The 22,413-nt window shown below is 44.2% G+C and overlaps 1 protein-coding gene across 3 annotated transcripts in view; it reads right to left on the bottom strand.

Annotated features, from left to right (window-relative positions):
- Positions 1 to 8,494: 8,494 nt before the first annotated feature.
- Positions 8,495 to 22,413, bottom strand: part of NTM (neurotrimin) — a 1,228,179-nt gene continuing 1,214,260 nt past the window's right edge. The window contains exons 8-10 of one of the 3 annotated variants that reach the window (XM_049856710.1): positions 20,225 to 20,260; positions 15,650 to 15,682; positions 8,495 to 10,259 (exon numbers count right to left, since the gene is read on the bottom strand). In XM_049856710.1, the coding sequence (XP_049712667.1) occupies positions 10,159 to 10,259; positions 15,650 to 15,682; positions 20,225 to 20,260 (170 nt within the window). In that variant the 3' untranslated portion in view covers positions 8,495 to 10,158. The remainder of the gene's footprint in view (positions 10,260 to 15,649; positions 15,683 to 20,224; positions 20,261 to 22,413) is intronic. The other 2 variants (XM_049856711.1, XM_049856712.1) reach the window with 2 other exon arrangements.

The following is a 22,413-nucleotide window of genomic DNA, read 5'->3' as shown; positions in this document are numbered from 1 at the left end:
AAGGTTCTCTGCACGTGAAACAAGTAATAATCAATCAAAATGATAAATATGAGAAGAATACAGTTGGAGATGATGGCTTTTATTTTACTGTTTTGTCATGCTAGTCTTCCCTCTTATTTTAGGGCCTTTGTGTGTGTGGTCACTATGCCCTTTGTCTTTCCTTCTCCCTCCCACCCTAGCCCATTCAGTTAGTGACTCCTCATTCTGAAAGGCCATGTAAACAAAGGGATACTGACGGAAACAACCTTGTCAAACTGATTTTTTTTTCTAGATTGATTCTTTTAGACACCTTGCTTCTTAGGTTATTGGTACAAAGTTAGGCTGGCTGAGAAAGGGCAAAGGACATAAAGGACACATGTAGAAATGCTACTAATGAAGACATGTGTGAGTGTAGTTTAGTGGGATATTTAGATAGAAGCCTTTCCCACTGAAAGTTTGGAGATGTGCCTTAGCATGTCTCTGTTTGTTAATTAACCAACGTAGACTATGACTTGATTCACAGTGTTCTGAAGCTCATGCTGCCCCATGGACTCCAACTGGCCAATTACTCTTTTATATTTCTGAAGACAAGGAATGATGAGGCATTAATATAGATGCTCTTAGAGTGCCAGTGTTTGGAAGAGAGATTCTACACATGGCTAGGCAAAAAGACATGTAGTGATGCAAAAGTCATGAGAGGGCTGGGTCTATGAAGTATTTGTAAAACACCAGTGTTGAGGTCCACGAGAGAGTGGCAGCAAACACACATAATGACTTACTGCCCTTGCGCAGTTGTGATGGGGTGATGACTTCTGACGACTGAATTACACCATGGAATATTGATTTCCTTGTTCAGAACAAGGCTCTGGGCAAATGGTTTGTCTGGCCCTCTACATACCGTGCTGTGCTAGTAATGGTTCGATCAAAGTTTTAGTAGATGAGGCATGTTTCACCCTGGAAGGGACGTGTGCTATACCCAGATCACGAGGAAGAGAATGCTAGTGAAAAGGATGACGTATCCCAATATTGACGAACCATAATACTCACGAGTGTTTGGTGAATTTGATTTTATTAAATAAAATGTCCTGGTCACCTTAGACCCAAAAGACATGGTTAAAAAAAAACAAAAAAACAGTGCTGATTGGCTTTCCTTGGACCACTGTGTGCCCTGAGTGATTTGGCTAACAGGAAGAGTCGGTATCAGTAGCTGTTACAAATAAAAGCACAAAAACATTTGTTCTCATCTACACTGGTGTAACTGTCAGAGCGAGGAACATAAGCTAAGAAGAGTCAGAAAATGAAAGTTTGGGCCCAAAGAGATTGCACAGTTAGATCACTGCATCTTAGATACTTAAATGGCAGCCTTCTCACCCGAATGGAGCTCCCTCCATTATCCAGGAGGATGCTGGTAAGTAGTTTACTTACTTAAATATGGAAGCGGATATGCCACATTTCTAAGTTAAGGTGTGGTGATTACTGAGTATATTTGAGAAATGCAAACCACCTATGAGAAAAATTCAGGGGGAAACTTCATAGTAGGAATTTTTAACGAGAGGCTCATTGGTGGGGTTGAAATAGCCGACAAAGCACCCAAAACGTTATGTAGAACATTTTGTGTATTTGTACTTACGTGGATTTTTTTGTTGTTGTTCTGAGACCATGTCTGTATTTTTTCATCAGATTCTCAAAGAGCAGTTTAACATCCAAAAATTTCAGAACTACAGCCTTTTTGATCTTTGTCATGGCAGAAAAAATTGCCTAGTGGTTCTATAGTACACTATGGTACTATGAGTACACTTGCTATGAGTCAGAGCACCTAATAACAACACTGGTTGAGAGCTCAGCTGCTAACCAAAAGGTCGGTAGTTTGAATCCACCAGCTGCTCCTTGGAAACCCTATGGGGCAGTTCTATTCTGTCCTAAAGGGTTGCTATGAGTTGTTTGTTTTTTTAAGTTGAATATGAATCTAAACTCAACACTTGCTAAAGGTTTTTCTCTGGTTTCAGTATGGGTTTTTCTTATTTAAGGAGATAAATATGAAATAGGGAAATATGTAGAAAGAGGCCGAGAGGATTTCGGATCTCAGAAGGCCTTCTGAGACCAACTTGTCCAACATTTATTTCACCAATCAGGACACTGAAGCCCTGGGAAGTGCAGTAATTGCTGCAGGTCCCACAGCAAACCTGGGGCTGTGGGCTATAAGACATGTCTTGGCTGCCTGTTTCATAGTCTCTCTACTACGTGGTGGTGAGTACAGTCCAGTCATTTCTGACTCACAGTGGCCCCATGTAACAGAGTAGAACTGCCTCATAGGGTTTCCTAGGCTATAATCTTTACAGAAGCATATCACTACATCTTTCTCTCTGAGAGCCACTGGGTGGGTTCATATGCCAACCTTTGGGTTAGCAGGCTGGACTACCAGGGCTCCTTACTGTTAAAATATTGTTGTTGTATGCCTTCAAGTCAATTCTGACTCATAGTGACTTTATATGACAGAGTGGAATTGCTCCATATGGTTTCCTAGGCTGTAATCTTTACAGTAGTAGGTCGCCAGGTCTCTTTTGCTGTGGGGTCACTGTTGGGTTCTAACCTTCTGGTTAGTGGCCAAGCACTTAACCATTTCTCAAGACAATGGGCAAAAATTGGCATGCAATGGCACATGCTACTTTTTTATGCAAAATCCAACTATATTTTTCCAAGAGCCCGGCTACAAATGGTGCTGTGACTGGTGAGCAAAAAGGCAAAAATCTTGCCTCTAGTCACTGAGAACTTATTTTTAGCACAACGGAATACATGTGATATATATATATATATATATATATATATATATATATATATATATATATATATATATATATATGTAGACCCCTTGCACCTACGTACTCAATTACAAGTTGCAACATTTTGGTTTTCTTTTCTATTTTATCATTTTATTTTTCTTGCTTGTTAAATTCTAGGATAAACACTTAGAGAATAAGTAAGTTTGTATTTAACAATTATGCTGTTCATAGGGGCCCTGGGTGGCGCAAGTTGTTTCCTATGTGCTGCTAACCTAAAGGTTGGCAGTTCAAACCCACCCAGTGGGGCCACAGGAGAAAGTCCTGGCTATCTGCTTCTATAAAAGATTACAGTCAAGAAAACCCTACTGAATAGTTCTACTCTGTAACGCATGGGGTTGCCATGAGTTGGAATTAACTCGATGGCAACAGGTTTCTTAAATATTGCTGTCTTTCTTCGCATCACCAAATTTGAGTGAGAATAATTGTGAACACTGATGAAAAGAAAGTCATGGCACTGGCTTGAATCAGTGAGGTGATAAGGCATTTTTTATTTTTTTTTTTTTCCTCTTTCTCTCTCATCCTTCTAAGACAAGGACATGTGGTGATTGTCAACCAGTTGTCATATTGGCTAGGCTATACCAAATCAAACACAGTGCCATAGAGTCGATTCCAACTCATAGTGACTCTACAGGACAGGCTAGGCTATAAGGCTATTTTTTAGCATCCAGTTATTTAATCACAAGCTATTGAAGGTACTGCTGCGAAGATATTTTTTTGCTGTGGTTAACATGAACAATCAGTTGACTCTAGGTTAAAGGAGATTACCCTCGGTAAATTGGGTAGGCTCCATCCAACTCAGCTGAAGCCCTTAAGAGTAACAGCTGAAGTTTCCCAGTGAAGAAGAAATTCTGTCTCAAGACTGTAACAGCAACTCTTGCCTGTGTTTCCAGCCTGCTGGCCTGCACTACAAATTTCAGATTCGCCAGCCCTCACAATTGTGTGAGCCAATTCCTTAAAATCACACATATATGTATAGAGATATATATATGTAGATATATATATCTCTATACATATCTTTTTGGGTCTGTTTCTCCGGAGAACCCTTACTGATGAAGACCCTTCACCCACATTTGTGCTAACATCTAAAAGTATGAAAGCCATAGATAGCTGTTTGATCTTTATGTCATGTCAGAAAAAAAAAAACATAAAAAAGCATCCAAGTCCAAAAACTTACAAAGCAGAGGGGTATGATTTGATGGCTCCATCTGATTCCTCCATCAACTTTGAAAGTTAAGCTTCAGAAGAAACTGAAGCTTAAGAACTTGACCGAGCATAGTCCCCTGGGACAAGTGGACTTCATTCTCTTCACAGAAGAGTTTACAAATGAAACACACAGTCTAGGGGACAGGATGAAAAAGTAAGGAGGACATGGTGGACTTAAAATTGAATCAACAATATGCAAATATGTCAAATGAAACTGGCACAAAGATCCCTGGTCCCTTGAGAAAACACTTATCAGGAAGATGTGATATCATCATGGAAAATCTTACCTGGAGACCCCTCTTTTCATTAATAGCTTACATTATTTTAAAGATGACTTTTGGGAATACCAGGTGCATCTGTTTTGAAGAATTAAGTAATTAAGTAATTGCAAAAGATACCACACACACAACACACGCAAATACAAACACGTTCCTAGTGAGAAGTCTGAAATTTTTGTCTAGTCCCAATATATTTTATTTTCCCAGACTTTAGAATGTGTCGCACTTTATCCTCTTTGTTTTGTTTGTGTCATACAGAGAGCAAGACTAAACAGTAGCTTGGGGCTATCATCATTTCCTGTTCCAGGAAAAAATACTGTCTTGCATTACACATAGCTCCTTTCTAAGGGCTTCAATGTCCACCCCTTAAGTTCTCCCTAAGGAGTCGCTTCAAATATCTGCAGAAATGGTGGCTATCATTATGCATTTTCCTTTCTTATGAGCCTTCTGGAAACTAAGACAATTCATTGGCTGTAGAATTGGTCCAGATTCTCATCTTCAAATGCCATTTATCAAAAATGCTGATCTGTCAAATTATTCTTGAATAAATCTTATAAAATCTGAGATCGTTTAATTTCTGAATGCTAAAGCTAGTTAGCAATCTTCCATCATATCCACCTTAAGGAAGGGGAACTCAACTAGCTAGCGTGATAGAATCTTGACTGGAATTGTGTTCTATTGATTAATAATTCTATACTGTATTCAAATTACTACACAGATATTCAGAAATTCCAAAATCAAATATTCACTGGAAACAAGGTAAGTGCTATGGTCATGGCCGAGTCATGTTTCTAGGAAGTTCTAATCAAGAGGAATAATTAGTTTTCAAATAATGCTAAAGATCTCCAAAGTATAAAAATAAACTCATATAACCTTGATGATATTCCAGAACCAGATATCCAAGTTATTTGGCAGCTTGCATCGGTGTAAAATCAACATTCAATAAACTAAAGCCAAACCTGGTATCCATAAATAGTAATGCACTAAAATGCACCAGACACAAATTGTAATAAGTGATTTTAGCTCAAGCTTAGGAATTACAGAGTCTCTTCTACAAACAACTGTGTTGTTCTAATCACATGATAGGGATATAATGGGAGCAGTATGGAATTGTGGGAGACAGAGGAATCTGAATGACGACCCAGAGATCTGTTATTCAAAAATCAGAGGAATGTTAGTTTGCATTTATTGCCTTGGATGGAGATTCATGGAAATCATGTCTGAATTAAGAGCAGAGAGAGGTAAGAATTGATGTTTTGGAATGACTTGATTCAGTAGTTATGGGATGGCAGAGACATATGGAAAATGCTACAATACAATCAAATCCTAATGAACAGGCTCTGAACTAAATTAGTTCTGAGATTTGGTTTAAATCTGAAAGAAAAAATGTGACAAGAGGTAGTATTTAGTTCTCCTATCAGATGCCCCTAGAAACCTTGGTGGCATAGTGGTTGTTACAGCTGGTAACCAAAATGTCTGCAGTTCGAATCCACCATGCGCTCCTTGGAAACTCTATGGGGCAGTTCTACTCTGTCCTATAGGGTCGCTATGAGTTGGGTTTGTTTTCTCGGTTTTTATCAGATACCACTAGCCTCACTTACTTTAAGTTGCTTCTGATGAAAAGTAAATGACTGGCATGTGCATATACATTTGGCCAATAGCAGCTCAATGACCTGTGGGCTCACCATGAGCAGAGACCATATATTTTTCCACATCTCTCCTTTTGCATACACTTTTCTCCTCCAGTGAGAAGACTTCAAGTTCTTACAATTATAAGAATAGATAACTGTTGTTTTGCTGAATGCACATTTTGCATTTTCCAATCAAACAAATCTACACATAGGCGGTCATGCCTATGGTTGACTAGTGCTGCTGCTTTCTTTCTAAACACGTGGTTCAGGAAGTAGAAGATAAAGATAGGCTTAGTCCAATGACGTGCTAAACGTCAACCCAATTTTAGTGTTAATTCATTTTCTAATTTATCTCTAGCTTGAAGAACAGTAAACTGTCATTTTTCTTCTTCATCATGATCATCATCACTCGCAGCAACAACTAACATTTATGGAACATCAATTCACAGTCCTTGGACGGTTACTCAAAATGCTTCCAATTAGACATCTGAACCCACATGTAGAAGCAGTTATGAGGAAACCTGTTAACTAGAGAAATTTAATAGTCATTGCATATTTGTGTTGCATATTCTGTTGAAATAAGAGGAGTGGAATTCTATAGGGGCATTTGATTAGAATTGTTAGGGCTTGCACATTCTCCACTGTCTACCCCCCACAATCTTATTGGACTATCATGGGATAGAAATCTGCCAACCCTAAATCATGGTTCCACCAAATGACATTCTAACACTAGTAGTAGTGGAGGGCTCCTGAGGTATGACAGACTTATTTCTGACATACCAGGGTACAGCACATTTGACATCTAGGCAAGCCTGATGGAATGATCATCCATCAGTATCAGTACCAAGATAACTACAGGCAGTATTCAGGGTAATTCTCTCCACTCATTCTAATGAACACTCTCTTGCCAAGCTTCTGTTTCCTGAGAAGAGGGAGGTCTGACAATTCTCTCAGTAAGCTCCTATCAAAATCATGTCTTCCTGGGTTGAACTCTACATCTAGCTGAAGGCCTGGTAGGGTGAATGTCCTTTCTTGTGGACTCCCCAGATGCTCTGGTTAAAGACTGAAACTCAGCAGATTGGGGTGCAGGTGGTACGCTAAGGAGAAGGTGCCATAAAACCAGTCTTGAGAGAGGATAGGGAGGCTTCATGTCCAGTCAATCTATCAGTCATGGTGAAGCTGATTCTACAAGAATAATGCTCTTGAATAACTAAAGAGTCACAAGACAAGACTGTTGGCTAAGAGGAAAAATTGAGTCCTACCCATTAACACCTCATCGTAAAGTTGGCCATACCTGGACAGTCATGCCTGGGAGGACAGTGATAGATTGGGCTAAGGTATGCTTGGTAGATATTAAAGCGAAAGCTGAGGTTTGAGTGGAGGTTAGCTGCTACTATGTTCTCTTGTCCCAGCAGAGCTGAGGATCCTACCATTCTCCTCCTCTGGTGTCTTGGTACATTTTATTCAGATGGCTCTGCGCTCCTGTCTAGAAAATAGACATTGCTTGTGCTTATCCTCTCTGTTACAGGGAGCCATGATCTCACCCAAACCATTGGGTCAGGGTGTGCAGAGGTCCTGGGCACAGGAGAGCCAGGAGACCTTACCACCCAAGCTAATTCAAAGGAGACCAAAGTCTCTTGTTTACCAGTTGAAGGATATAAAGAGGAGGAATTAACACTAATGCAGCCAAAATCCGTGAGGCTTCAGGTTGGTTCAAACCATGCTGCTAGGAAAAAGTGCTGTTCCAGACCATGCTGCCAGGAAAGTTGGGTTATCTGGTAGCAGGTGGTGTTTAGGGCAAAAGGGCAAAATAAAATGTGAAGTCAACAATCGTTTCTCAGCTTTGCTATTAGGATCTGGAAGTGAAGCAGCTTTTTCCCAAACATTTCAGAATCCTCTCAGGTATAGTTGACCCCTGAGGACACAGAGCAGGGATTCCTAAGTGCCTGGGTTCTGACCTCATGTCTGCTACTTAATCCCAGGATCAATCATGGAACAGCTTGGACATACTTGAACATTAACTGATATTAAAATCTACCTTTCCTCTTGATTTTTGGCTAGAGGGGAGGTTCAGTGGGGGCAGCATGAAGGGAAGAGAGAATCCCCAAAACCTTAGTTGATCTAATTATTCAATATCGACCCAAGGTCTTGGGATATTTTTTTTTTAGTAGTTGCTCCCCAAAATATTTACACCTAAAAACCTTTTCCCTAACTGAACTTGACATCCTTCCAGGTAAGGAAGTAAGGTGTTTCAGCTTAGTCAGGGGCTGCTGGAAAGTTGCCAGCCTCAGCCAGCCACCACCGTTCGAGGGCATTGGAGATGCAGTCCCCATCACGCTTCCGTTAGGAGGGTGATGGCAGTCTCCTGGCCTTCCTGTCTATCATCAAAGCATATGTCACAGAATGACCCCAGCCCCACCAAAGAGGGGGTCTAAAGAACAACCAATTGAGGTGGGAGCCCATCCCCTCCCCTGTTCTCAGAACCAAGCTAGGCAGGTCTTTCTCCCGGCACGCCTACCCTCCGCTTTGAGAATGAGGTACCACACCAAGGTGAAGAGGGACATGGAACACTTTTTAATGTCAAGTCAGAGACAACCCTTCCCTCCCATCTCCCCCATTCCCACTTTCCCTCATCACATCCAGGAGCCTGTCTGTTTCTCAGACTTCTGGGGAGGAAAAAACAGTTACCTACAAACTGCATGGTCTTCTCTTTCAAACACACGCACACAAAGATGGAAAATTAAATAAAATAAACCAAGAGGATTATATTTTCCAGTGGTCACAAAGGCATCAGAGAGTCCCATAATGGGCTAAACCAAGTGGTTACTGATTGCTTATTTTGTTCAGTTGCTTACTGCTTGTTAATGCCTCAAGGCATGATGGAGGAGCGGCCACCTATGGTTGCCTTCTCCTCCAAAAGCCACATCTGGAAAGAGATGCTGCGCCTTGTATTAATTTTTTTTCCTTTTTTTTTTCTTCACTTTTTATAAACGTCTCTGACATGTAAATAACCCAAGGAAATAAAAAGATAGGAGCTGATTACACAATTACCAGTAAACTCTATCATCTTTTAGAAGACCAACACACAGCTAATGCCATATACAGCATGCAGTAATGTCTGAGAAAGGACCCTGCTGAGAAATAAAATGGCTAGAATTCTAACAAAAAAAATATATGCATATATATACTGTATAATATATGTCATCAAAAGAAGCATAGCCAACAAACTCAGGATACAGTGTGGATCACTCTTTCCATTTCTAAACAGTATGTAGATAGCATAGTATTGTCTGCATTAAATGCCAGAGTAAGGAGAAATCTCTAGCGCTGGTGGAGATGTTGGTTAAATCATATATATTTTTTGGTGGATATGCCCAATTCCCCTGGGGCTTTAATGCCCGGTGTTGTGGTCCACCAGTTGTAAACCTAGGTAAGAAGTATACTAATCATGTTTAATGCTTAACACACGTACTTCTCTTCACCCTTCTTTTGTGTATTTTTTAGTTTTGTCTTGTTTTTGCACTAAGTTCTAGACTCATATCAGAAAATATAATTAATAAAATTAATAATGAATCAGAATCCCTTAATATCCATGATATCCATGTAGTAAAATGAAAAAAAAAAAAAGTTTAACAATATCTTTTAAAACGGTTGTTTATGAGTTTGTTGTTGCTGTCAGGCTGTCTTGTTTTATTTCCTTTTCTTTGTGTTTTTAATTTTGCATTTCATAACACATACTATGGTGGCACAGTCCATGAAAGGGCCTCCTGTGGCACATTTGGGCCTGCACATATAATCTGTTAATCTCTTCTGATTGGCTGAATTTGGGATGGTAGGCTCCAGAATTTTCCATGGTGGGGGCACTTGAGACGGCAGAGTGGCGGAGCCCTTGCCCACCCTGGCAGCAAAGAGGTCACAGAATGCAGCTTGCGGGTGTGCCCAAAGCTGGGAGTGCATTCTTCTCGTGTGGGGAAAGAAAGGAAACTCACTGGTACCTAAATATCTGCAAGGTAATTTTCAATTTCCTTTTTGACTTTGTTTCCCAAAGTATTCTTTGTTCCCCTCCCTCAAATTTGTTTCCCATTAGGTTTTGTTTCTCTGAATCTCATTTGATCACATCTTATTTAAAACCGGAGATGCTGTTGTTGCTGTTGGTGTTGCCGGTGTTGTTGTGTTGGCGGTTGCAGTGGCGGCAGCTTTTCCCCAGTGGGGGGAGTGACACTCACATCAAAATTTTAGGAGTAAGTGCAAGACCAGAAGAGGTAACAGCCAGATGCAGCCAGCCCTCCGCGACGTGCCATTGTTTACCTCGCTGACTGCTCCTGGGCCTGCGGAGAGAACACACCTGTCTTGAGTCGCCTGGCTGAGAATGGAAGAGAACCCCATCCCATCTCCTGATCTGCTGTCATCAGACCTTGACTCTGCTGAGGCAGCCCTCTAACTAGCAGCATCTGGAGGTCCAGCTGCACACATCTGGTGCTGCACTGGAAATAAGCTCCCCTAGCTGTGGTCACATGAACACACTCTATAGAATGGGCAGCCTTCCCTGGCAACAGGAGAATATGTGGCTCAGGTCAAAGTGTCCTGGTGGTCACTACTCCTTTGCTGTTTCATAACATACTAAGGCCACGGGTCAGAGTCAAGTTTAAGAAGGCAGCATATCAATGAATATCTTGCATAAAGCTTCAATGAAATAACACCCCTGAATTGCTTGCACCATCATCCAACCAGTTGGGAGCACTGACTGCCCTGAGTATTGACACATCCTCCAACTGCCCAGCCTGTTGCTCGCGAAAGGAACTGTTAGACACAACAATCTGTGTCTTCCTGCTGCTGCTGCTTCTGCCATATAAGTCCCAGAGTCCGCTCTGTCAATCACTATATCTTAGGGAAGGGTGCTGGGCTTCCACCTGGAACAGCTGGCCTCTTCCTCATCTGGACGAGGTAATAGCAGACCTAGCTGGAGTTATCACAGGACTGAGAGGCCAAAGACAGCCTACATGGAGTGGAGAGGGGTCGGGTAAATGAGCAGGTGACCTTCTGCTGTGCAAGCGTAAGAAACTGAAGATTTATGTGGGTATTGGGACGTAGAATCTGCCATGGTGTATGTCAGTGGGTGGAAGTTGATCACCTATTTCTCTAGCAGGCACACACCAAATTGGCCTGCAGACAGATACTCTGAGACGGAGCCAAATACAGGAGGCAAGAGAACTATAAGGCCATAAAATCCCGTAGAAAGCTTTCCTATTGTTCTGAAACATAAGCTTTATGATTACCTCACTCCCTGTGGCCAAGAGGCCCCAAAACAAATGGAGCTATGATTCATGAGCACTACACACAAGTTTGGATGCTCAGATAAATAAAGTACCTAATGAACCAGGGCATCTTCTCAGATTGGACCTGCCCTGGCATGCACTGTTGCACTGAATTTAATGGAGCTATTTTTTTTTATTTAAAGTTAGGCACATATTAAGTCCATGTCCTTATAGGGGGCAGGTGAAGAAACAAAGCCAGAACTGGCTTGCCTGGCTTTGGAGCTCAGCATTGAAGATACGTCTAGCTAAAGCAGGTGAGAATCAATCAGGCTTCTTGATTCCATCAAGTCCTGGAGCTCCTGTCCCTAGGATTTTATTTCTTAGCCCTGAGGGACAAATCTCTGATTCTGGAAAACCAAACCAAACCAAATCCATTGCCATAGAGTCGATTCCGACTCATAGCGATCTGATTCTGGGAAAGTTGCTAAATAGACAAGAGTTTGAAATGCAACAGGTCATCCAACCTCATGTTTCTCTGGTGACTGGTTTGCAATATCCCTAAGGATTGGTTGTACAAGTCCCCATGATGAGAAGCACTAGAGACACCTAGTCTGGTTTCTGCCCTGTAGGGAGCTGAACTGATACCCAAACCCAGAGCTGTCGATGGGAAACACAAAGCTTAAGACAGCTGCCACAGAGCACCCTCCTTCTCCCAGTCCATAGTGAGACACAGGTGACAAGGAGGATCCCTGAAAAGCTCCTGGAAGGCATACATTCAGTTTCAGAGATACTTGTCATTTAGGATGGATCACTAATTGCTGTGTCTTCTCCAATCTAACTCGATGGCAACAGGTTTTATGTTTCTATGTAAATCACCACCATGGGCTCTCTACTTAGGTCCAGTCACTTTGCTATTTACACAGCATTCTTTGGAATCACAGGACAGAAGCCACTCTGATGCCTCAAGGATCATATCCTTTACATTCTGGGCCATTCCTTCCCACTAAGATGCTTCCCAACGCCTGTAGCTGGGGCCATTAGGATTTACGGGCTATTTCTGAGTCCATGGGAACCAGCAGGCCTCTGTGGGGTCCCTGTTTAATCTAGTGGTTGTGGTCCACCTTCCCATCAGACACAGGAGATTCCAATGTGCCTGCACATCTGGTCCCCTGTGCTCCTGGCAGGACATGCACCTATTAGCACATCGCATGGCTCTCTCATTCTCTTTTCTGTTTTTCTCTCTGAACACTCACATACACAGCTTTGAAACCCATTTCTCCATTCAATCCCAGCATCCCCTCTGCTCCTGCCCCATGACAAAGAAGACCCTGTGGTGAAAGACAAGAGGACACATGGCCTTTCCTAGTATTTAGAGGTCCTCTCCTCCTCCCCATGCCCCCTCCTCTCAGGGCTGGCCAGCCAGTGGGGTCTCTAGGGAGGACAATGCCACAAGCCAGGTGAACTGCCCAGCAGGGGACCGGAATGGCCAGCGTGTAGAGATTTAAAAATCTTTTTTCACACCAGGGGCTGCGCAGCACAGCAACGGCCATGAGCGGGGCGTGCCCTGCTGCATGTGTTCAATGGCCCGTGCCTCAGCTGGGGGTTCCCTCTGGACATCATGTTCCCTCTCAAGGCCAGGCCCTCCAGCTCCTTTGTGGCCCTGCCCCCCACTGTATAATACCACAGAGAGCCTGCAGGGAGGGTCCTGACCTGGCCTGTCAGAAAACTTCCTACAGAAGGCAAGAAAAGGCCACCCACCGAGTGCCTGCCCACCAGAGCCTCCTCTTTCTTGTACTGTTATCCTGGGAAAGCTCCGCCACCACTTGTCCAGCTCCAGGAGTGGATGCTGCTCACTGTGAAAGGCCATATCCAGCTGCCTTCCTCACACTCCTCCATCATCTACCTCCCCCTGACTGCACCCTTCTCCTCAGCACACCCAGGGCGTCTGGCCTAGAGGGAGCTATGAGAAGGAGGACCACACAGGTCTTCACACATTCTCTGAGGGAAGGGAGTTCAGGGGAGCTCCCCTTTCTATTTCCACAAAAGTTTCCAAATTGGTCCTTGAACCTTCAATTTATTCTTATGCTAATTTCAGGGTGATGTTTCTAAAATTCAAAGTTAAATCGAATCCTCCAGCTCATATAAAAACTCAACTTCCTGGTGGAACACTCCATGTATGTCATAATCTGCTTGCTGCCTGACTCTTTAGCTTCTCCTCTTGCCACTTGCAGTTTCTCCTTGTCCCCCGATCTCATGTAACACACCCACATATGCACACGCATATGCACACGGTGCATATTCACAATACGAACACACGTATACACATACACATGTGTACACACACGCACGCACTTGTGCACACATGCGTACACATGCACACTCACACATGCATACACACAGACACACACTCACGCATGCACTCTCTAGCCATGTTCTTGGTCCTTCCCTGCCCCTCTCCTTGAACCACTCTTCACCCAAGTCACTTCACTCCTTGTTCTAGTCTGTGCTCAGCATCTGCACCTTCTCTCTCGGCAGCTTTCCTTTACCCTCTCGGGTTGGCTCTCACAGCACCACACCCACCCATTATAATATGCCCCACCCTGTATTACAATTTTCTTTCTGCTAAAGTATGCATTTTCTCCTCTCTGCTGTGAGCTCTTTAAGGGCAGGTCTGTGTCTAAATGGGCCCATGGCAGGTGTTCAATAAACGATTGTTGAAGGAAAGAAGGAAGGAGTCAGAACATTGTGACTCAGGCTGACGTGTCCATATTTCCTGTCTCTCTGTGTTTGTTTTTTTTTTTTCTTGCTCTCATAATAATACTGGGAGAAAAAGGAAAGGTCAAACTAAACCAAATCAAACCAAAAATCTCTTTTCCCACCCTGCCTTCTGCTTTTTCTTTCTCTCCAAACACCTTTCTCCTCATTTTCTTTTTCCAATAAAATTCACTGAAAATCTCTGTGGTTGAGGAAAATACAACTACTGCAACTGGGGTTTCAAATACAGTGCTTGCAATTGAAAAGGTAACACAGCCCCTTAATGATCCTCATCGGCCAGATGTGGCTTATTAGCCCCTTAATATGTGGACACTTAACTTCAGAGAGCTTAAGTGATTCTTCAAAGGTCCCCTGACTTCTGACTTGGAGCCTCCTCTTTGAGTTTCCAGAGAATGACAGAAGACAGAGGGTGGCAGGGGGCTTGATCCACCTGAACACTGTCTGATGGAGGGAAAAGGACATGCATCTAGCCTGCCCAACATTGCTGTCCTGCCCTTGCCAGCACCTGGAGGAGGCTGTAAGGTGAGCGCCTTTATTCTGGCAGGTGCGATTCCAGTTATCCTGTAAGCAGGGCCCTGGAACACCCTGTGCTGGCCAGAGTGACAGCTGAGACATCTGCCTGGGCACAGGCCCCAGGGACGAGCCTCCGTGCTTTTGTCAGCCACTCCCCCTCCCGCATCCAATGCCTTCATCACCTCTCATTAGGCAACTGCAGAGGCCACAGAGACTAATTAGCAGGACAGTCAGGGTCCCAGAAAACTGTGATGAGTGTCAATTACACATTGGAAACATCTGGTAGAAATGAAAGCCTCAAATAAGATGTTTTATTTGTAGCAAAGTGACTCAACCAAGAACCTCCCCCTCCCTCCCACCACTTCCTATCCAGCGCCAAGCTGGACAGAGAGAAAGAGGGACTGGGGTAAGCAAAGGGCAACATGCACGGCCAAGGTCTCAGAGATCACTGCATTAGAGCATCTGAGTGCAAGAACAGAGCAGGTCTGCGCTGAGGAGACCAGGGATGGAGCTATTCTGGGTACCGACAGGTGCTCATTAGTACAGCCAGCAAGGTAAATTAGACTTCTGCAGGTGGAAGCTACGCAGGGAAGAAGGGTGTGTCCTTGGGGATGGGGTAATCTAAATTGACACAGAGATGGCACAAGGTCAGAGTTCCCACTGGGCTGCTTCCTGGAGTTAGCTTAGAGAAGAAGGGGCTTCCTGGGGTTAGCTTAGAGAAGAAGGGGCTTCCTGGGGTTAGCTTAGAGAAGAAGGGGCTTCCTGGGGTTAACTTAGAGAAGAAGAAGGGGCTTCCTGTGATTAGCTTAGAAAGGAAGAAAGGGCTTCCTGGGGTTAGCTTGGAGAAGAAGGGGCTTCCTGGGGTTAAATTGGAGAAGAAGAAGGGGCTTCCTGGAGTTGGCCTGAAGAAGAAGAGGCTTCCTGGGATTAGCTTGGAGGAGAAGAAGGGGCTTCCTGGAGTTAGTCTGAAGAAGAAGAGGCTTCCTGGGATTAGCTTAGAGAAGAAGGGGCTTCCTGGGGGTAGCTTAGAGAAGAAGGGGCTTCCTGGGGTAGCTTAGAGAAGAAGGTGCTTCCTGCGGGTAGCTTAGAGAAGAAGGGGATTTGCAGGAAGGAGAAAAGATCGTGCATACCCGGTCCCCACCAAGGCAGCAGGACCTGAGCAGAAATATACCAACCTTTCCAAGGGGGCAGGGCTGTAGTTTTCACTTCTAAAAGAAATGAAAAACAAGCCACTGTTAAGGTAGACAGCAATGGAGTGATGCACTTTGTCCTCAGATGGTTTTCTGAGGTGATAGTGTTCCTGGCCAGGGCCTTTTCCATCCCTCCTGTGCTTGCCCTGTTCTTCCCCAACCACACCTGCCCTTCAATGTGTAGTCATTTTGGTTTGCTGAGCAGCCAGTGCCACAAGAGACATGTTGGGGACTGGGGAGGGAATACGAATGATGTTTCAGGTGGACTGGGGCCTGAGCAGAGGCAACTCATTCACCTTGCTGAGTAAGGGAGTCAGAGGTACACCCTTGAAGCCTGAGGCCCTCCAGCCTTTACTTTTTCGTAGAACAATTTTCTTCCTTTAGTCACCAGATTGTTCCCTAAAAGCATGAGAGCTTTAAGCATTAGGTTGTCTGATAAAACAGAGTATGCTACAGAAGTTTGAATTTAGGTACTCATGCTATGTTTCAAACAAACATGGCTGACATTTAGCTACATGTTTTAAAAATGCTGCTCAGGAGTCCAGGTCTTAGATACCTAACTTCTCTTGATATTCAGACTGTGCCAAGCTAGCCATGTGTGGCATTATCTCTCGGAAGCAACCTCAGGCCACAAGACCCACATCTATGCCACCAGAGTTGCTCTTGCTGTGTCCTTCCCCTCCGTGGAAAGGCCGGAACATGAGCCCTTCTCCACTGACTAGACCAGGGAAGACCTGTTCCCTTCACCAGCTTCAAGCCAGCAGAGTAAATCCACCTTTGCTGCTGAGAGCATGCGTCCTGTCTGACCTGCAGTGTGGTGATCTATATATAACCCTTTACTTCCTTCTTTAGCCAGGAGTCGCACAGACAGGATAGAAAATGGCAGCAAAGTTGTTTGCATTCAGGTGATACATTGGGAGTCCATGCTGTCCTTTTATATATAAGGTCCTTATACAGAGAAGAAGAAGAAAAAAAAAAAAACCTACATGTAACTCAACCTAAACTCAGCCAAAACATTTGCCTAAAATCAGATGAATGGATTCAATTCTCAAATGAATTTTTAAAAGCACCTGAGATATGATGTCCCTCTTGATTTGAGGACATTAGCAGCCCTGAGAAGTCATCCTGGAAAAAAAATGCTTTAAGGGGTGATCCATGATGAAACCTTTTCTGATTCAGAGAAGATCTGATGCAAAGCCAGGGTGGTAGAGAAAGCTAGTGGTGATGGCACCATGTTGTCTGCACATTGAGCGTTTAGCAAGGACAGTCACTTGGAGTGCGTGCTTTGGCCTAGAAACCAGTCCAGAAGCTAAGGAGTGGTTTGCTTCATAAACCTCCTTATCCAGGTACCACTGCTAAAATCAATCCATCTTCTGGACACCAAAGGCAATACTTGTAGCCAATTCCCTAGGCAAGCACAGGACTGGGGTCTGATTCTGGTGGGCAGAGGAGGAAAGGTTTAAGGGGTGCTTTCATGTCAGGATATACAAACCTTCTGGGAGGAGGAAGCAACTTTTTTGTTTTTATGTGTTCTGTTATTTAGACCCATGCGCCACAGGAATGTTAACTGGGTTTACCAGGCCTAATTAACCATCTCTAATACTCTGTATGGAAGGATGATGGATCACCTGCCGCCCTTATTTCCTCCTGATATACAGAGCTTAGTCTCCTGTTCTTTAATAAATTGGTTTGATGGTCACTGTGAGGTTCATAAGCAATAATCACTCGACCTTCCCCGGCCCACTGATAGCATCAAATACAACTCAATGCCTCAGAGATAAAAGACAGAGCTGGTGAGAACAAGCAGCCGCAGAGCTGCTGAGTTTGCGGTGCAGGCCCTGGCACACTTGCCACTGCAGAAGTTCCGTGAGGGGCAGTGGTGCAGGCCTGAGTCCTTATTTATCATGGTGGGAGTCCTGCACCGCCACATGGGAGAGGTTGTCACCCTCTCTGTTGTGCTTGCAAAAGGGGAACAGAGAAATACTTCAAGGGTGGCAGAAAATGCCAGGGAGGAATAAATTTCTCTTATCAGTATTCTTCTAGTTCATACAGATATTGGTAGCAAAATAACTTTGAACTGCCCTTAAAGCCAAGTGGTCCCTACCAGTGAAAATTCTGCACTCATATATCTGACTTATATGAGCATAACTTGGGGGTATTCCCTGAGGATATAGGTAGTTCTCTATTCCATTCCCTGGTAGCACAAACAGTTAAGCACTGAGCTACTAACCAAAAAGTTGGAGATTTGAACCCACCCAGAGGGGGCTTGGAAGAAAGGTCTGGTGACCTATTTTTGAAAAAATCAGCCATTGAAAACCCTACAGAACACAGTTTGACATACATGGGGTCGCCATGAGTTGGAATTCACTCAATGACAACTGTATTTTTTGGTTCTATTCCATTCTTTTTGATTGTATCCCATTCAAGCTAGCAAAAAAAAAAAAAAAAAAAAAGCAAAGGAGGAGGAAAAATAAAATAAAACACCACAGCTGAGTGAGGTAAATGCCTCCAAGTGTAAGGTCTATTTTCCCTAAAACATTCCAAGTTGTACAAAGGAGTCCAGCAGCTACAGTGAAAAAAAAAAAAAATTTTTTTTTTTTTTTTGAAGGCTACACTAATCCAAGTCTCTGAAGGTTCCAGGTGTCTAAAACCTACAACTGCCCAGCCTGACCCACTCACACTGCTCCCAATGGGAAGGTTTCCAGGGTGAGGGTTGGGCGTGTCCAGAAACTCGGAGCAGAAAGTTGACATAGAAACCATGCACCCAAAGTCCTGACTTCCAAGCAGAGGGGAGTGAGAAAGCAGGAGAAGGGACTGGCCAGCCCAGCCCAGCTTTTTCTCACCAGGGTTGAGCCTGCTAATAGTCTCCTGCCCTAGTCCCATGCTCTGAGGCCACGCAAATTGATTTTTCTTCCTTTTTGGCTGTTTTTATTCTTGTTTGCTTTGGTGTGGGATTATGTTTCTCATATCATCAGAGTTTTAAAAGCTCCCGTTTGTTCTGAGAATGAAGAAATAAGGGCAGGATTAGCCAAGTAACTTCTGAAAGTGCATCCTATAGCATCATCTGCCCCAGCTTCTGTCTCTTACACTCTCTTCTATCGTTTGTGTTAGTTACTTCCTAATGCTCTCTATTTTAGTTCCGTGAATATGCCTAGCACAGGGGTTCAGTAAACATAAGTTGAATCATAAGTTGAATCTGAATGCTTCCATTGACTTCACTTTTTTTTTCTTTCCATTGCTGTGCTGCATTTTCCTATTCATTGCTCATCACCATGGTACTATACATCTCCAAGGTGAATAATGCAGCCCTGACTCTTTTCATGATAAAAGTATTTCCTCATCTGTCAAACAGCTTCCCGTACAATTCATTTCCTTCCATTTCCTCTCCCACGTTCCACATCTCATGCCATCCTCCGATGAGTGTACGCACAGTCAGAGCGTTAGGGAGGGCAGGATGGGTGCTAGGTGCGGTGGGATGGGGAAGGTCAAGGGTGGGGGGAAGGTGGTGAAGCCATCACCCCTCACTGTCTTCACTGCTGCCTTTCCGCTGCACTCTCGCTCTCATGGGCACTGTCCTCATGACAGCAAACGTTGCTCGTGCAGCACACGTTTTCTTCTAGCACTCTGCCCTGGCTCGTTTAGGCTGAATACTTAGTCATGGTCTTCAGGAATCACTCCTGCTAGGCTAGTGGACCTTGAGAAAATCTGGAAGGGCTGTGCAAAGAGAGGCAAGATCTGTAGGAGTCAGACATGGGGAAGGGCTTAAAGTGGAAAAGGATGAAAGGGGGCTGAGGAATGAGATAAGGAACCCTATAATGTTATACTGAGGGAAGTCTATCTTTCAGCTTGATCTGGACATTGGACTCCAGTGATTCAAATGCACCTAACAGTTTCAAAGTCTTTTAGATATGTGTTCTCAGTGAAAGTCTAACAACTCTGTAATATAGATAAAGCAAGAATTATCCATTACATTTTGTAGAGGAAGGAACTGAGTCTAAATAAGGTTGAGGGACTTGCATGGGCACAGAACTACTAAGGGACAGGATCTAAACCAGAACTCTGTGGCATCCCACTTTCCGTCATTGCTTATGGACGGCCATGCAGGCTGTACCCTCTCTCCTTCCCTCCCTGGGAGAACCTGGCTGTGAACCAGTTGATACATTTTATGGAATATTGGAACAGTCATGTACATGAGTTTTGCTGAGGGACCATCAACAGGACTCTTGTAATAAAAACTTCTCATTGTGATGGAGCTGTTTTCCTATAGGTTCATACTCATTCATTCAACCTTTCACCTTCACACCGAGCCTGGAGATTTTGGGGACGCTTTCTTTCCCTTTCTCACCCCAACCCTCCGGGGGAAGTGTGGGCAAGGGATAAGCAGAGAGAAGTCATCTCCCCTGGAGTCTCACCAGTTCCAGTTCCACTGCCATCCCCCAAGCAGCTTTACAGCTAAAAGCCTCAGGTGATACACAGCAGGGGGTAGGGGCTAGGGAAGAGGGGATACGGATTCTGAGACAGAGGGAGGGGAGAGAAAACATAAAGCAAGGGGATACTGACCTTGGAACAAAGCTGAGCTTGTAGGCTCATTTAGTTCTAAATCAGGTGAGGGACATACGGGAGAGAAAAACGAAAACAAACATGTACATTATATACAGCACCTATATATTTGTCATATATAGTTTGTATACTGCCTTCACAAACATTTCAGGAGGAATGGATAAATAAAAGAAGATACAAAAACCGAAGGTGAGAGACAAGGTAAGCATGAGAAACAGTGAAGTACCTTCTGTTTCCATTCTTGGATACAGTGGTTGGGCAGTGAGAGAGCTGGCCACTCTGCAAGTTTTCTAGTGCAGATGGATTTACTCTTAGTTTGCGTTGGGCTGGGGTATGCATTTGGGAACAAATGACCAACACCTTTTTTCCAGCTGAAATTTCTCTACCATGCACTCAGCTTCTGTTTCACCTTGGGAGAGCATGTTCAAGAACCTTCTGATCCCATGGCACCAGGGAAAGGGCAAGGTTCCTAGAACCACTGTGACCCAGGATTCCCAGGATTATGGGAGCAGACCTCTTGAAGTCCCCTGTAATCTCTGCAATCTTAGGGGACAGGTGCTCAAAACCCCTATTGGTTCATGATAGGAAGGACCCTATTCCCTGTCCCCATTTTACATGAGTACCCCCAATGGTATTGGCCATGACATCAGTCTCCCAGCACTAACTGTTCTTCCACTGCTACGTCCACGGTCAAGTGGAGAAAGGGTGCAGGTTGTGGACAAGCTGGTGGCAAAATGATTATAATCTAGCTGGCCTTCTACAGGAGAATGAACTTCATCACTAAATTCATGTGTTCTCATCAATAAACGGTGCTTATCATCCTGATCAAGTGGGCTCGATGGCTCTGAGCTGAGGAGTTTTCTAATAATCGAAAATGATGTGGAAAATTCCCTGACTGATACACACTTTTAAAAAGACCTCATCAATGGTGAGCCTCAGTGATGAGTGGAGGGGCCTCAATAGTGTCTAGATTAGCCTGGGCTACAGCAGAAGGGCTGGGAACACCCATTCTGCACACTGGAGTGGTTTCACTAATCCCAAGGACCTCTGACACCAACGCAGCATTTCTGTGAGATGCTCCTCAGGAATGGTCTCTCAATGACATGTGAAAAGATAGTTCCTGAGGTGAATGCATTTGGGAAATATTGCAAACTCTACCTCCCTCTTGAGATTTGGCAGGGTGAAAGGGTGAAGGCTCCAAGAATTTCTGTATTAAACACAATTCCCACACATACCTTTTTTATCTTTGGCCCAATCTTTCCTAAACTTATTAGAAGATATACTCTCACTGGACTCCTGAAAACAGGACAGGTAGGGATGTCCCACATGAGAGCCTCACATGAACGCCAGCAGGCCAGTGGGGGTGGGGGGGAGGAGGTTTTAACTGCCAGACAGGGCCTGATGAAAAGAGCAGATTTATGACACATGCCTCACTGCTTTCCTTGTCACAAATACCAGCTATTTCGCTCCTAAAAGAAAAACAAAAAAAAACTTTGCTGCTTCTCCCTATTCTCATCTTGAGATGGCTTAAGGGAAAGAGGCCAGGCAATTAGACAGCAGTGATAAAGCCAATTGCAAAAGCCCTTCATGCAACCAAATCAGAAGAAAGACGAGGTCACAGGAGGAGGATGGATATTTACAGGAACGAGGGCTGCTGCCGGTGGAGGGCAGACTTGGGAAGGGTGGGAAGTCAGCCACAGAGAGCCATAGCTGTGAGAGCCCAGGAAGGAAGGGGCCCTCCTGACTAATCAGAGCCTTCTATACATGCAGACAGACACCTGGCAAAAAAGCAAAAAAAGTCTGACAAATGCGAGGGGCAATTATGACTTTCGCTGTGTGGGAGATGTCAGGCAGATCAATCTCTCTCATCAGAGCGCTGCCCGCTCTGAGTAGCAGCTCTGGGATCAGGGGTCGCCTTCACCTTCCCGGCCTCTAGCTACAGCCGGGCTTCACTTTATGTGCTGGGCACAGGCTGCAGGTGTGCCTGGAAGCAGGGACCGAAGGATGGAGCGGCCCAGGCTGATTACCCAGAGCAAGCTGAAGGCACTGTGCTGTCTGCAGAAGGCATGTGGCAGGGGGTGGGGACACTGGGAAACTATGGGATTATTGAGGCTTTCTTAGAATAAAAGGAATTTATATTCTTGCCAGTCATCTACTAAATTCCTCACCCCCCGCCCCCCTCCTTCACC

This window comes from Elephas maximus, chromosome 17 (assembly GCF_024166365.1).
Source record: "Elephas maximus indicus isolate mEleMax1 chromosome 17, mEleMax1 primary haplotype, whole genome shotgun sequence".
NCBI lineage: Eukaryota > Metazoa > Chordata > Mammalia > Proboscidea > Elephantidae > Elephas > Elephas maximus.
Note: the sequence above shows the minus strand (reverse complement) of the source record. Positions and strands in the feature narration are given on the sequence as shown.